The 14,915-nt window shown below is 40.5% G+C and overlaps 1 protein-coding gene across 6 annotated transcripts in view; it reads left to right on the top strand.

Moving 5' to 3' along the window:
- The first annotated feature begins 238 nt into the window (after positions 1-238).
- LOC118360033 (mucin-5AC-like) overlaps positions 239-14,915 on the top strand; it is a 37,485-nt gene continuing 22,808 nt past the window's right edge. For all 6 annotated transcript variants that reach the window (XM_052462519.1, XM_052462517.1, XM_052462518.1 and 3 more), the window contains exons 1-30: positions 239-290; positions 607-669; positions 1,660-1,921; positions 2,203-2,317; positions 2,602-2,692; positions 2,790-2,896; positions 3,997-4,213; positions 4,309-4,434; positions 4,843-4,960; positions 5,059-5,197; positions 5,703-5,813; positions 5,954-6,023; positions 6,242-6,379; positions 6,483-6,647; positions 6,764-6,858; positions 7,088-7,214; positions 7,323-7,578; positions 7,752-7,804; positions 8,086-8,186; positions 8,995-9,146; positions 9,223-9,361; positions 9,707-9,817; positions 10,235-10,414; positions 10,545-10,784; positions 10,865-11,021; positions 11,138-11,266; positions 11,794-11,944; positions 12,061-12,104; positions 12,197-12,454; positions 12,860-14,239. In XM_052462519.1, the coding sequence (XP_052318479.1) occupies positions 254-290; positions 607-669; positions 1,660-1,921; positions 2,203-2,317; positions 2,602-2,692; positions 2,790-2,896; positions 3,997-4,213; positions 4,309-4,434; positions 4,843-4,960; positions 5,059-5,197; positions 5,703-5,813; positions 5,954-6,023; positions 6,242-6,379; positions 6,483-6,647; positions 6,764-6,858; positions 7,088-7,214; positions 7,323-7,578; positions 7,752-7,804; positions 8,086-8,186; positions 8,995-9,146; positions 9,223-9,361; positions 9,707-9,817; positions 10,235-10,414; positions 10,545-10,784; positions 10,865-11,021; positions 11,138-11,266; positions 11,794-11,944; positions 12,061-12,104; positions 12,197-12,454; positions 12,860-14,239 (5,332 nt within the window). In that variant the 5' untranslated portion in view covers positions 239-253. The remainder of the gene's footprint in view (positions 291-606; positions 670-1,659; positions 1,922-2,202; positions 2,318-2,601; positions 2,693-2,789; positions 2,897-3,996; positions 4,214-4,308; positions 4,435-4,842; positions 4,961-5,058; positions 5,198-5,702; positions 5,814-5,953; positions 6,024-6,241; positions 6,380-6,482; positions 6,648-6,763; positions 6,859-7,087; positions 7,215-7,322; positions 7,579-7,751; positions 7,805-8,085; positions 8,187-8,994; positions 9,147-9,222; positions 9,362-9,706; positions 9,818-10,234; positions 10,415-10,544; positions 10,785-10,864; positions 11,022-11,137; positions 11,267-11,793; positions 11,945-12,060; positions 12,105-12,196; positions 12,455-12,859; positions 14,240-14,915) is intronic.

Raw genomic sequence — 14,915 nt, 5'->3', positions numbered from 1 at the left:
TTATTACACCTTTTTCTGTGCAATGCGAAAATGGGGTTTAAACCTCTCATACTGGTATTAGAGGGCCATGAAATGCTTGGAACGGAGCCAACCCTTCTGCCACACCTTCACGTCCAGAAGAACCAAGGACCTTCCCTTCACTCAGGTGGTATAAAGTCAAGAACCAACAAGTACCTTTCTCATACCACCTCTGTTCACTACCCAGAGGATGACCATGGGGACAACACAGACACCCACATGGGTGTTAATATGGATGGCTCTGGCGATTGGTTTAACTGCCTCTCAAAGTGGTAGGTAGAATCCATGATTTTGTTTTACATGAAACCTTGTACTTTAGTGTTGACAGGGCTAAATTGTATGTTACTGTATGTCATAGTACTCTCACAATAGCTCCAATGTTTATCTCATTGGACAGCCTAACAATGAGGGAATATTTGACCATGCTAAGTCCTACTTTTATGTGCTTTTCAGCACGAGTTATGATTGATGAATAGGTAAATGTAGGATTGGCAAGAGAACTACATAACAGAGCCTGAAATACACAGGATTCCACAATGATTTACAGTAAAACGTCATGTAACTTATTAACAAACACTTTGATTTCAGAGGATACATCAAAGGCCACAGTTAACATCATCCCCTCAATGTCAAGGATGCCTGAGATTGCAGGTAATCTTCATAATACATGTGCTATACAGATGTGTGAGCCCTGAGGATGGTGACAATGATTAACACTGCAGCCTTACATATCCACAGACAATGGTGAAAGGACAATAACCATGATGGAGACAGTCATAGCAAGTTGTGCAACACGTTTTGTGGATTAGCTGTTTTTGAAAAGCATAAATTATTCAGTTCATAAACATGATAGAGATTGGATGTACTTTGAAAATTCTTTGTTTTTATTTGATTAAATATTCCATTTGACCATAGAAACGCCTTGAATAACACGTTCATAAATGCCCCAAAAATGTATCCTAAGGAATAAGGTTTTGAAATGTCTGGAGAGATAAGAAAGCTTAGGATATATTTGTGTTTTTTTACACATATTTAACCACATTTTTTTGTTGGCACAAAACTACCGCCATGCTTCCATTCAGTGACACTTGTGGGGGTCGTAGACCAAACGGTTCAGACGCTACAGACAGAGGTTGGCACATCTGTGGTACTGACATCAGACGAGTCCCGTGACACCATGGAGTGGTGATATTAGTTCGTAGGCCAAATCGTTTGGACGCTAAAGACGTTTTCGCGAGAATACCAATTTTTAAGATGTCCCCTGGTGTGACAAACAGCTCCGCCACTTTCAACCACAGATGCGGAAGGTCGACATACTGTAGGTGGATGTGGTGGATTGAGACGCAGCCCATGCAAAAAAAACAGATATCTTTAGCTTAAACTGACAGATTTTGATGAGGATGTTTTCATGATGTTAATTAGATTGACACACGGGTGCGTCAGTAGACTCTTATGGTGAGTGAGTGAGGCCAATCTTGCAGTCAACCAATGGACTACTAGTTAAAAAGCAAGATCTTACAAGGGGCCAAAAATTGAAAAAAATCTGCTCACCGTTGTCTACACATTTCTTTCTCTGTATCTAAAGATAAAACCTGCTGAATTGTATGCTATCATAGCTGAATTGGTTATCCGTTTCCTCAGGAGTGAGTCCTATGCACAATGGCCAGGTCTGCAGCACATGGGGTAACTACCACTTCAAGACCTTTGACGGAGACATCTTTCAGCTCCCCTCCACCTGCAACTATGTTGTGACCTCACTGTGTAAGAGCAGCTATGAGGATTTCAACATCCAGATGAGGCGGCAGGTGGTGGACAACCAGCCCACCATTAGCAAGATCACCATGAAGCTGGATGGTGTAGTGGTGGAGCTTTCCAAGGGTTCCGTTGTTGTAAATGGGAAGAAGTAAGTTCCTCAAGAATTTCTCATGAAGCTGTATTTCTCAATCAGTGCTCAAGTTGTTGGATGTCATATTGTTGTCCCAGTCACTTTGACTTAAAACATTAGACGCGACTGCATACTGTGTAAGTATGCTCCAGCACATATTTACAGCGATTGAGATGAGATTACTGTTTTTATACTACTAATGAAAATGTCTTAAAATGAAGTCAATTGAGCTAATGTCAAATTGGTTGGTCTGACTAAGTTCTAGTTGAATCTAATGCTTTGTCTTCCTCTTCCTCCAGTGCCACCTTACCATTCAGCCAGTCTGGTATTCTCATTGAAGAGACTACCTCCTACATCAAGATCAAAGCGAAACTGGGATTGGTAGCCATCTGGAACCAGGAGGATTCCTTCTTGGTAATACAACAATTATGCATTTATGAATATTTCTGTTGTGGAATTAGGTTTTTGCAGTGTGGTCAATGTCTACATTTGAAGGCCTGTGCTATGGTGGGCACTTGGAATGAATGTAGGCACTTGGAATGACTATAGGTAGTACTAATCTAAAGTTATTTTAAGGAATAGGTTGTCACTGCAGTTAAATGTTCGTTTTGTTACAGTCATTTCCCGTTTTTGTTGAGTGTAATGCGGCTATGGAGGTAAACTGTCTCCCTAAAATGTCTAATGGTCTTCTATTTCAGGTGGAGATGGACATCAAATTCAGAAACAAGACCTGTGGTCTATGTGGAGATTTTAATGGAGTTCAACAATTTGATGAGTTCTATAGCCATGGTACATTTTCACTGACACTATCAACACGTCAACCATAGCCTATTATTTGGAATACAGTTGACATTCAACAATAATTTGATTTATTTTTATGTCAAAGGTATGAAATTGTCCCCTGTCGACTTCGGAAACTTCTGGAAATTGGATGGTCCAACTGAAAGCTGTACTGAAAAAACACTGCTTTCGAATCATAAATGCCCCAATCTGGTAGGTTAAACTTTATCGCTTATGATAAGAATAGGATGTTGGCTGCTGTGTACTTAACAACATTTTGACTCCCTTGATAAAGATTAGCAAAAATGACTATACTGTATACTGCTACAGTATATATGCTCCATTTCTTGGAAAAATATATTATTTTATACTAATACAATTGCTCTGAGAAAGAGATTTTGTTTAAAAGTCATATTTTCTTTCTCTCCAGTCAGGGGTCAAAATTATTGACACCCCTTGTTTTCAATACCTTTCAATACCTTGAGAGAATAATAGGACTGAGCCTTTTTCTAAAATGTTTTATGAGTTGGTGAACATATTGGGAGGGATTTTAGACCATTCCTCCATAGAGAATCCTTCCAAATCCTTGATATCCTTTGTCTGTGCTTATGGACTGTCCTTCAATTCAAACCACAGGTTTTCAATGGGTGTCAAGTTCAGAGACTGCAAAATAGCCCCTTTTTGCTATGGCCGTCTCAGTCTCTCTTTGAAACCCACTGAAAATCTGTGGTCGACTGTTCTTATGGCCATCCACAAGAACAGACGACGATTAACAAGGATCCTAATCAGTGGAGGCTGCTGAGGTAAAGACGGCTCATAATAATGGCTGGAACGGAGTAAATGGAATGGCATCAAACACATGGAAAACATGTGTTTGATGTATTTGATACCATTACACTAATTCCGCTCTAGCCATTACCACGAGCCCATCCTCCCCAATCAAGTTCCCACCAACCTCCTGTGCTCCTAATGTGTTCTTCAATTCATAAAACATTTAAAAAAAGGATTATTGCAGTTTTCCTTACAAGGTGAGGTATTGAAAGATAATGAAAACAACGATGTCAATAATTGTGACCCCACCTTTTAGAGATTTTTTTTGTATGACTTTTTTAGACAAAATCTCTTTCTAGAAGCAATTGTATTAATATAAAATAAAATATTTTCCCCAATTTGTTTTGCATACAATATAGTTACATTTTTAAAATTATTTATTTTATACAGTCCTTTCTACTCATCTTTATCAAGGGTGTAAATCATTTCAGACTCCACTGTATATGTCCTAATTATAACATCTCTCTGTTTTTGTTTGATAGAAACCAGTTTGTGAGCAGTTGCTCTCCGGTCCTGCCTTCAGCAGCTGTAAGGACTTGTTGGCCATCGACTCATTTGTTGAGGCCTGTGTATCTGACCTGTGCCACTGTGATAACAGCACCAAGTCCTTCTGCCTGTGTAACACCATCTCAGAGTACTCCCGTCAGTGTGTTCATGCAGGAGGGAAGCCCCAGCAATGGAGGACTGAACAGTTCTGCTGTAAGCATGCCATTACTCCCCATATCAAAAATCTAATCGCACATTGGTTAGTTGCAACAGTATACTAATATTTTGAAATAACCTTATCTTTGCAGATAAAACATGCCCCTTCAACATGGAGTACCAGGAGTGTGGAAACCCCTGTGTTGACACCTGCTCCAACCCTGAGAGAGGCCAGATGTGTGAGGAACACTGCTCAGATGGCTGCTTTTGTCCTCCAGGTAGGCAGACATATTTAAACGTTCTCTGCACATCCTCTTCTTCAAAGAGATGTGATAAATGCATTGGAATGTAGCAGACTGTATACTGATAGAATGCAAAGCAATTGATTCCATATTGTGGAACGGACTATGTTGCGTTACAAAGGCAACATTTGGTCAAAACATCTTTGATCTGTTGTATGTCCAGGTATACTATCTGATTCATGTGGTATTTGGTTTCCTGACACAAACAAGCCAGTTGATCAGAATATATTATGGAGTGTCAGAAATGATTGTCTGTCTAGACAGAAAAATACTTTGAATTCAGATTTTGGAGTAAAAGAAAACATATAGTTACTGAGTTTTGCCTTTGTAGGGCAGTAGGTTGGGATGGAGACATAATAAACACATGTATGCTCTCACCCAAAGGCACCGTTTTTGATGACGTCAACAAGAACGGTTGTATCGCATTGAGTCAATGCTCCTGCCGCCACAATGGAAAAACCTACGCACCCGGAGAGTCTTATTCAAGCACTTGTAAAGATTGGTAAGAAAACCAGGCTAAGAATTCTGACTTGAGCCTAAAAGTTATTCCAGCAGTGACAATTTTTAAGTTCCATTGAATAATTGATATGTTGCCCTTAGCTCCTGTGGTGGTGGTCAGTGGAAGTGTGTGGACAAGGACTGTCCTGGGACCTGCTCTGTGGAGGGAGGATCCCACATCAACACCTATGATGGAAAAGCCTACACCTTCCACGGGGACTGCTCTTACATTCTGACCAAGGTCCATATGCAGTTTCCTCACCAAAGATCTGTGTGCATCCATCTCATCAACATAAGACATCTTAACACTTGTCAACTTTTTTGTAGTTATTATGTCTGTATTACAGCTTTGTCTCCAGCTTCTTTAATTTTATTCTAACAAATCCAGGATTATGAAGAACATCGTAATCAAACTATATAGAACAGGGCTCTCCAACCATGTTCCTGGAGAGCTACCGTCCTGTAGGTTTTCACTCCAACCCTAATTTAGGGCACCTGATTCTACTAATTAGCTGGTTGATGAGCTGAATCAGGTTAACTACAACTGGAGATGGAGCAAAAACCTACAGGAGAGTAGCTCTCCAGGAACAGAGTTGGAACAATAATATTCATCTTGCATTCATACGTTTATCTATGGAGAAATCTGGGTTGTTCATGTTTACTCTGTCTCTTGTTTTACACTGAGATATTGATTTGACCTTTTATTAAGGAAAATATTTGTAACAGCGTATTCATATTTTTTTCAGGACTGTGATGGGATGCAATTCACTGTACTGGGTGATCTGGTGCAGTGTGGGCTTTCTGACAGTGAGACTTGTCTAAAGGCTGTTACCCTGTCCCTCTCAGAAGGAGCCACTGTAAGTATCCTTTGACTGACATGCTCTCAGCCTTTGACCGCAGTAGATGTTTTTCCCGTAATGTTGTTAGGTTTTAGACTTTAATGTATCATTTGAATATCATGAATAAGCATATGGTTAAACAATGACCCTCTATGCAGGTGATCAACATACAACCAAATGGAAAAGCCTTTGTAAATGGAATCTATTCTCAGCTGCCCTTTTCTGTTGGTAAGTTACAGTTGCACATTAAACATACAGCACAATCAATGTAGTCATGACTAGGCATACATGAAACTTGTGTCCTACAGTTAAAGCACATCATTGTATGGGGAATACATAATGATACATGGGAATGTTGTGATGGTGATGCAGCTTTATCATTTAACACTGACACATATATTTTAATGCAGCATCTTACTCCTTCCTCTTCACTTTGTTCCTTATAGCTGGAGTAACTATTTTCAGAGCCTCCTCATTTTTCATCATCGTCCAGACCACCTTTGGCCTCCAGTTGGAAATCCAACTCTCACCAATCATGCAGGTCTATATTGCTGCAAGCACCGTTTGGCAGCAGAGAACTTGCGGTATGTCTCATCATCCGTTGACCAACCACCACAGTCCACTGAGGTGTTCATGTTCTGGGAATGATTTATATTCCCTGTATATAAATACATGTTCACCCTACAGGTCTTTGTGGAAACTTCAACAACAACCAAGGAGATGATTTCAAGGTCCTGAGCGGAGTGACTGAGGGCACAGCCATTGGTTTTGCAAACACCTGGAAAACACGAGCCAGCTGCCCAGACATCAAGAGTAGCTTTGAAAGCCCCTGCAGTTTAAGTCTTGACAATGGTAGCAGCATGGTTTATCCCCTTTCCATGTCAGTTTTAAATGTTATGGAGAATGGTGCAAGTGTTTCTTAAAGTTGGCCTAACTAATTCCTGTGGTTTATTTTTTCACCATTTCAGAGAAATATGCCCAGCACTGGTGCTCTCAGCTGGCTGATCCTAAAGGGTTGTTTGCTCCATGCCATGCAGCGATAAGCCCAGACATGTACAAAGATGTGAGACCCCATCACCATACTATTCATTTCTGAATATTTCATGAGCATAGCTAATACACAAATGTATGTATCATGTGATTACAGTTGTTATGGGGCAATTGAGGATCATTTTGCTTGCTGTTAAATATTGTTTTCTGCACAGTGTTCGTGCATATTATGCGCACACAATTAATTAAAACTATTGTACAGTATAATATGGATGCTGTTCTGACTGTGGTTTTCTATTCAGAACTGCATGTATGACAGCTGTAACTGCGAGAAGAGTGAGGACTGCATGTGTGCTGCCGTCTCCTCTTATGTCCACGCTTGTGCTGCCGAGGGTATCCAGCTCAGCGGCTGGAGAGACACTATCTGCAGTGAGTGACAATCACACAGTAATACCTAAGAAGATGTGTCAATTGTGGAAGAATAAGATAGAAATATGATAAATATTTACATCAAACACTAATTGTTGCCATCCACAGACAAATACTCCACCTCGTGCCCTAGCACCATGGTCTACAGCTACAGCATGGAAATCAGTGATCGCTCCTGCCGCTGCTACAGCGACTCTGACTTTACCTGTTCAATCACCTTCGAGCCTGTGGATGGGTGTGTCTGTTCTGAGGGAACCTACCTGGATGATGAGGGCAAGTGTGTTCCACCAGCCAGCTGCCCTTGTTATTACAAGGGCTCAGTGGTGTCCCCTGGAGAGGTCATCAGCAAGGATGGAACCATGTGGTATGGACCGAGTTATTTACCTACCTATACTCAAGCTGTATATCAGTGTAATTCACAACACATTTTATTTTAAAGGCATATTTTTGAGACTTTATGAACCAAGGGCCTTGGGCCTTGCTTTCCTGCAGTGTGCATAGGGACATTCAAGTACCATTAACATACTTTTATTTCAGCACCTGCAAGGAGGGAAAACTCCATTGTATTGGAGATTCACCTGATCATCCATGTAAGTTCATGTATATAAAATGTCAAAACATCTCACAATTTTGAGATATTGTACTGTGCCAGGCAACACTGAATTTGAAATAAGTATATTCTAGTAATGGCACTCTGTCAAATCCTATATACACATGTGGTGTGTGGTAGTAGTATGCTATTGGCAACAGAACCAGGCTATGTGCATGTTGAATTATCATCTCTCCATCCTAGTACACACTTTACAGAGTATATTGATTTTGTGAAAGACACAACAGAGTCATGATACATGAATTCCCTTTATTTCCACAGCATGTGTTGCACCAATGGTTTTCGTCAACTGCTCCAATGCAAGCCCAGGAGTGAGAGGGTTAGAGTGTCAGAAGAGCTGCAACATTCTGGATATGGCCTGTGTAAGTCCCCTGTTTACTTCGTCTCCAGGCCATTTCGCACAGCGGATATACACCTGTGTACAAAACATTAAGAACACTTTCCTAATATTGATATTAATACACAATCGGTCTCAATTGTCTAATGGCTTGAAAATCCTTCTTTAATAAACCTGTCTCCTGCTCTTCGTCTACACTTATTGAAGTGGATTTAACAATTGACATCCATAAGGGATCAATGCTTTCAGCTGGATTCCCCTGGTCAGTCTATGTTATGGAAAGAGCAGGTGTTCTTATTGTTTCTACACTCAGTGTATCTAATGCCCAAAGGATTGTGAATAAAATCAAGTGTAAAATATAAACTTTCAGTTTTTTATATATTGGTAAAGTTAACATAGTCTCCAAGCTATTGTGCACAGCGTATATACGGCTGGTACATCAACGATTCAATTTTGTCCTTAGTTGGAGTGATCATATAATTCTATGGACGTTTCCTTATTGAGTAAATTATTTGTCATCATTTAATTTGAGCAAATCACACGACTGTGAGGCTTGGTTCTGTGCTTGTGGTGTGCTAGTGTATGGGGGAGGGTTATTGGGAAGGTTTTGTGGGAGATGATTGTTTGGTAGAATAAGCCAATACCTATGCGCTGGGAGTTTCTCCTGGTCTCTCTGTATTGACTAATGGCTAACGAAGGCCAAGTTTGACCTTTTGGTCCACCAGACTCTTCACTCATTCATGCATAGCCTGGAGAAGCCCACAAATCTGCCGTGAGTTTCTAACACCATTTTTACACAACAGATTTTCAAATCAATAATTTTGACTTTACAGATCAGCACAGAGTGCATATCAGGCTGTATGTGTCCTCCTGGACTGGTATCTGATGGAAAAGGAGGCTGCATCAAGCCAGACCTTTGTCCTTGTTCTCACAATGCAGCTACTTACCAACCAGGAGACAGCATCAAGGTCGACTGCAATACCTGGTAAGCTCATCTTGCCTTATTTGGGGTTTTAGACCAATTAAGACTTCAGTCTGATATCTGTTTTTGCCACTTTCAGCACTTGTAAAGACAGAAAATGGCAGTGCACAACTAACCTGTGCCATGGAACCTGTGCCATTTATGGAGATGGACACTACATTACCTTTGATGGGAAACGATTCACTTTCGAAGGAGACTGTGAATACACTCTTACAAAGGTATGCTTGCAGGGTAACGTGATAGTCTAAGTGATCAACACCAATATTATTTGTTTTATTGTTTATGTATTAATACATGATGACCAATAAGGGTTTGTGTTCATTTTTTAAAAGGTATATACTGTAGGTGTTTCTGGGGAGTCTGAACAGCAATATTTGAAACTGTTTGGACATTATCTGCTGTTGCTTTGTGAATACTACTGTAGCATTCCCAACGAGATTAACATTTTCATTATTTCATTGATTGACTTACCGCATGTGTGGTTGGAGATAATGTACCATCCATCATAATACTGTGTTGGCTGTTGTTACATTTATGACTGAAATTGAATCTACCTTAAATAGGACTACTGTGGAAACAACAATGCCAATGGCAGCTTCAGAGTCATCACTGAGAACATTCCCTGTGGAACAACAGGCACCACCTGCTCCAAGGCCATCAAGCTCTTCCTGGGGGTAACTAGATTCCTGCTTCCTGCCTGGCACATACCATTACTGAAGCCAATACTACTACTTTTCAGTCATACATACATACATACATACATACATACATACATACATACATAATATATAATAATAATAATAATATAATAATATATGCCATTTAGCTGACGCTTTTATCCAAAGCGACTTACAGTCATGTGTGCATACATTCTACGTATGGGTGGTCCCGGGAATCGAACCCACTACCCTGGTGTTACAAGCGCCATGCTCTACCAACTGAGCCACAGAAGGACCATACATACATACATACATACATACATACATACATACATCAAAGCTTCATGAGGCTAGGCAAAAAACTAACATTATAGCATACATTATAACAATCAGTAATTAGATAAATTGATATTTTTTTAAAATCTCTTTCAGAACAATGAATTAATCCTGACGGAAGGGAACTACCAAGTCATTGAGAGAAATACAGGGGAGGCGGTTCCTTACCAGATTCGCACAATGGGCATCTACCTTGTGATTGAAGCCAATAATGGGTTGATTCTCATGTGGGACAGGAAAACAAGCATGTTCATCAAACTTAACCCACAGTTCAAGGTACATTTGAACTTTGATTGGATGACAAATTAGATATTAAAATATGTTTCTAGTATTCCATCAACTGATATTCACAAGTCTGTTATGACTTTTTATCACTCAACTGAATCTAATGCTATGTCCTCTTCAGGGACATGTCTGTGGTCTGTGTGGAAACTATGATGGCAATGCAAACAATGACTTCACTACCAGGAGCCAGGCAGTAGTTGTCAACCCTCTAGACTTTGGAAACAGCTGGAAAGTCTCTGCAAGCTGCCCCGATGCAATGAACAAAAGGAGCCCCTGTACTGCCAACCCTTACAGGCAGTCTTGGTCACAGAAGCAGTGCAGCATCATACAGAGCAAAGTTTTCACAGACTGCCATTCTAAAGTAGGTTTAGACTTTAGTCGTTCACTGAACGTTTTGGAATTTGATATGATCATGTTGACTAAATGATGTTCTCCAATTAGGTGGACCCCTCTTCTTTCTACGATGCTTGTGTGACAGACTCGTGTGCTTGCGACAGTGGTGGAGACTGTGAGTGTTTCTGTACCGCTGTGGCAGCTTATGCAGAGGCCTGTAATGAGGCTGGAGCCTGCATAGCCTGGAGAAGCCCACAAATCTGCCGTGAGTTTCTAAATGTTCCATTCATTTAAGTGCTGACATAAAAACAGGCTTAATCCAGTCAGTTTAAACCGAATTGAAGATAATACTTACAGAGAGCTTTTGTCCACCACATACAGCACTGTTCTGTGATTACTACAACCCCCCTGGAGAATGTGAGTGGCACTACAAGGCCTGTGGAGCTCAGTGTATGAAGACCTGCAGGAATCCCTCCGGGAGCTGCTCAACTCAGATACCACCTCTTGAAGGTACAGTAGACATTCATTTAGGATCTATTTTCGGCAACAACAATTTTCCATAACAGGTACTTAGTATTTATTTAATGTTGAAGCTAGAGTCCTTAAATGAAACAATAAAAAAGTCGCCACCCCGCCTCTGTTTAGGTAAAAAGCTGAGGGAAGGCCCAGGAGAATTGTAACCATTATCAAATTCATACAGGGCTATGGATACAAGGGCTTTCATGATATAAATTCATGATATGAAAATGATTGTTTTAACCATGTTTTGAGGCTACACAGTGTTTGACTTAATTTGTATTGTTTACAAACATTGTGGTAAAACAAAGTGTATTTCGGGTTCTTATGGGGTACGACAGTTGAACTAAGCTCAGTAGGCATTTATAAGTTATATTCTTCAAGAATTAATGGGTATGTATTATTCATTTATAGGTAAAAACAAAAATGGCTGTAGCAACAAAAGATTCTAGCTTTAAATTACCTCTATCAATCAATTGCTTTTTGATCATTAATATTTGAATATTTTTCTTCTTCTTTAGGTTGCTATCCAAAATGTCCTCCTGCTCAACCCTTCTTTGATGAAGATATAATGAAGTGTGTGGAGAAGGAGCAGTGTGGCTGCTATGGCAGAGATGGAAAACACTACAATAATGGAGAAAAAGTACCGACCACAGAAAACTGCCAGACATGGTATGTCTTTAGTAATACAGAGAATCTTGGTCTTGGCTAAAATTGTGAACATCCTAACTTTGTTTGAATGTCAAGAATGAAACTAATTAGAATTGTAAATGTTTCTTTTTCCAAAGCTATTGTAATTCAGTGACAGTGGACTGCAAATACGATGTACAAGGTATGAATGCATCCCTCAAAAAAAAAAAAACGAAAACACAGTAATAATGTTTTCAACCTTCCAGTACCCTAAAATATATCTTATCATTTCAGCTTGCACTTGCACCTACAATGGGAACAAATACCCCTATGGGCATATCATATACGATACAACGGATGGACATAGCAGCTGTATGACAGCAGTTTGTGGGAAGAATGGAACCATTCACCGGGACATGTACCCATGTTCAACTACAACTCCAACAACTTCTATTCCATCTCATCCAACTCCATCTACGAATGTTCCTACCTCTACATCATTCTCTACAGTGACAACAAATGTTTTCACTTTCTCAACACCAACGACAACTGGTGGGTACCTGAAACGGAGGCTTTAGTGACTAGTATGACTTGGTTATATATCAGAGTAGGCTGATGAGCGGAGGACGGGCTCATAATAATGAGTGGGAAAGAGTAAATGGAATGGTGTCAAACACAAGGAAATCAGGTGTTTGTGTTTGAGACCATTCCATTTATTCCATTCCAGTTAGTACTATGAGCCTGTCCTCAATGTTTAACGTTCCACCAGCCACCATTGTTGCATATGAAGTGTGAACACTACAGCAAGTATCTCTTATGATCAGAATGGCTGAAGACATTGCTAACTAGGCACCTTCCTTAGATTGTTTTACATTAACACCAATCTAAAAGAATAAAATATATTTTTATATTTTTGTATTTAACTGACTAACTGTAATGTATACCCTGATTCTATAGAGCCAGCCACATCTTCAACAGAGACAACAGTGTCTCCAACAACCTTTACCACTACATGTGGATATCCATGTGTGTGGTCACAGTGGTTTGATACCACATTCCCTACACTTGGAACTCCAGGAGGAGACTCTGAAACCTACAACAACATAAGAGCAGAGGGACACAATATATGTGAGAAGCCAAGCAAGATCCAATGCAGAGCCGAGAAGTACCCAAATGTTAGCATAAGCCAAGTAGGCCAAGTGGTGCAGTGTAATGTAGCAGAAGGGTTGACTTGCAGAAATGAAGACCAGTCAGGCCCATTCCCACTGTGCTTTAACTACCAAGTCCGAGTCCTCTGCTGTGATGAAGATCTTTGCACATCTAAGCCTACAACCATTTCACCAACAACTACAAGACCACCTGTTATGACGACAACCACAACTACAACAGCAACCACCTCCACTATATCAACGACCACGTTGAATACAAAAACCCCTACCTGCACAGTTTGTGAGTGGTCACCTTGGTATAATGTGGACTATCCTCAATTTGGTCCTGGGGGTGGTGACAATGAATCAATTAAAAAGATTCTAGAATCTGGAAAACATATTTGTGAAAAACCAGTGGATGTCATATGCCAAGCAGTGCGATATCCAGGGATCCCATTGTCTGAATTAGGACAGAAGGTAGAATGTAATACAAAGGTTGGATTAATATGCCAGAACAAAGATCAAGGTATTCCTCCAATATGCCTTGACTATGAAATTAAGGTAAAATGTTGTAAGAGTGTGAAATGTCACACTACAACACAAGAAACTACAACTACACCTACTGTCACAACTACAATAATGTCAACATCCACATTAACTACAATAACAAGTAAACCAATGACAATCACTACTCCTCCAACCTCAACTCAACCTCTGACCACAACTACAACTCCAACCACCACAACAACACCCACTACTACGATCTTAACATCGCCTGCTCCAGCTACCACATCAACAACAATTCCTTCGACCACGACTCCTACACCCACTACTACAATCTTAACTTCGACAGCTCCATCTACCACAAAAACAACAACTCTGCCTTCTACTACAACTCCAACCTCTACTCCTACATCAACCTCAACAGGAGCATCAACTACCCAGTGCAGTGGTGAAGAAAGTTGTGTGTGGTCAGACTGGATCAACCTTGGTCAGCCAACCTCTGGCTCTGAAGGTGGAGATAATGAATCCATTAAGAACATCATTGCTAGTGGTTATCACATTTGCTCAGCTCCAGAGGCAGTTGAATGTAGAGCAAAACAATACCCTGGACTTCAGATCTCTCAGCTTGGCCAAGACGTGACTTGCAATCCATCCGTTGGACTGATTTGTAAAAACAGTAAGCAAGGTCTTCAGCAAAAGTGCTTTGATTACGAGATACGAGTGAAATGTTGTCAATGTCCTCCCACAACACACATCCCGACAACAACAACAACAACAACAACAACAGTTCTGTCGACCACGACTCCTACACCCACTACTACAATCTTAACTTCGACAGCTCCATCTACCATGAAAACAACAACTCTGCCTTCTACTACAACTCCAACCTCTACTCCTACATCAACCTCAACAGGAGCATCAACTACCCAGTGCAGTGGTGAAGAAAGTTGTGTGTGGTCAGACTGGATCAACCTTGGTCAGCCAACCTCTGGCTCTGAAGGTGGAGATAATGAATCCATTAAGAACATCATTGCTAGTGGTTATCACATTTGCTCAGCTCCAGAGGCAGTTGAATGTAGAGCAAAACAATACCCTGGACTTCAGATCTCTCAGCTTGGCCAAGACGTGACTTGCAATCCATCCGTTGGACTGATTTGTAAAAACAGTAAGCAAGGTCTTCAGCAAAAGTGCTTCGATTACGAGATACGAGTGAAATGTTGTCAATGTCCTCCCACAACACACATCCCGACAACAACAACAACAACAACAACAGTTCTGTCGACCACGAGTCCTACACCCACTACTACAATCTTAACTTCGACAGCTCCATCTACCTCAAAAACAACAACTCTGCCTTCTAC

This window comes from Oncorhynchus keta, chromosome 14, assembly GCF_023373465.1.
Source record: "Oncorhynchus keta strain PuntledgeMale-10-30-2019 chromosome 14, Oket_V2, whole genome shotgun sequence".
NCBI classification, from domain to species: domain Eukaryota; kingdom Metazoa; phylum Chordata; class Actinopteri; order Salmoniformes; family Salmonidae; genus Oncorhynchus; species Oncorhynchus keta.
The sequence above is the reverse complement of the archived record's forward strand: the minus strand, read 5'-3'. Positions and strand labels throughout refer to the sequence as shown.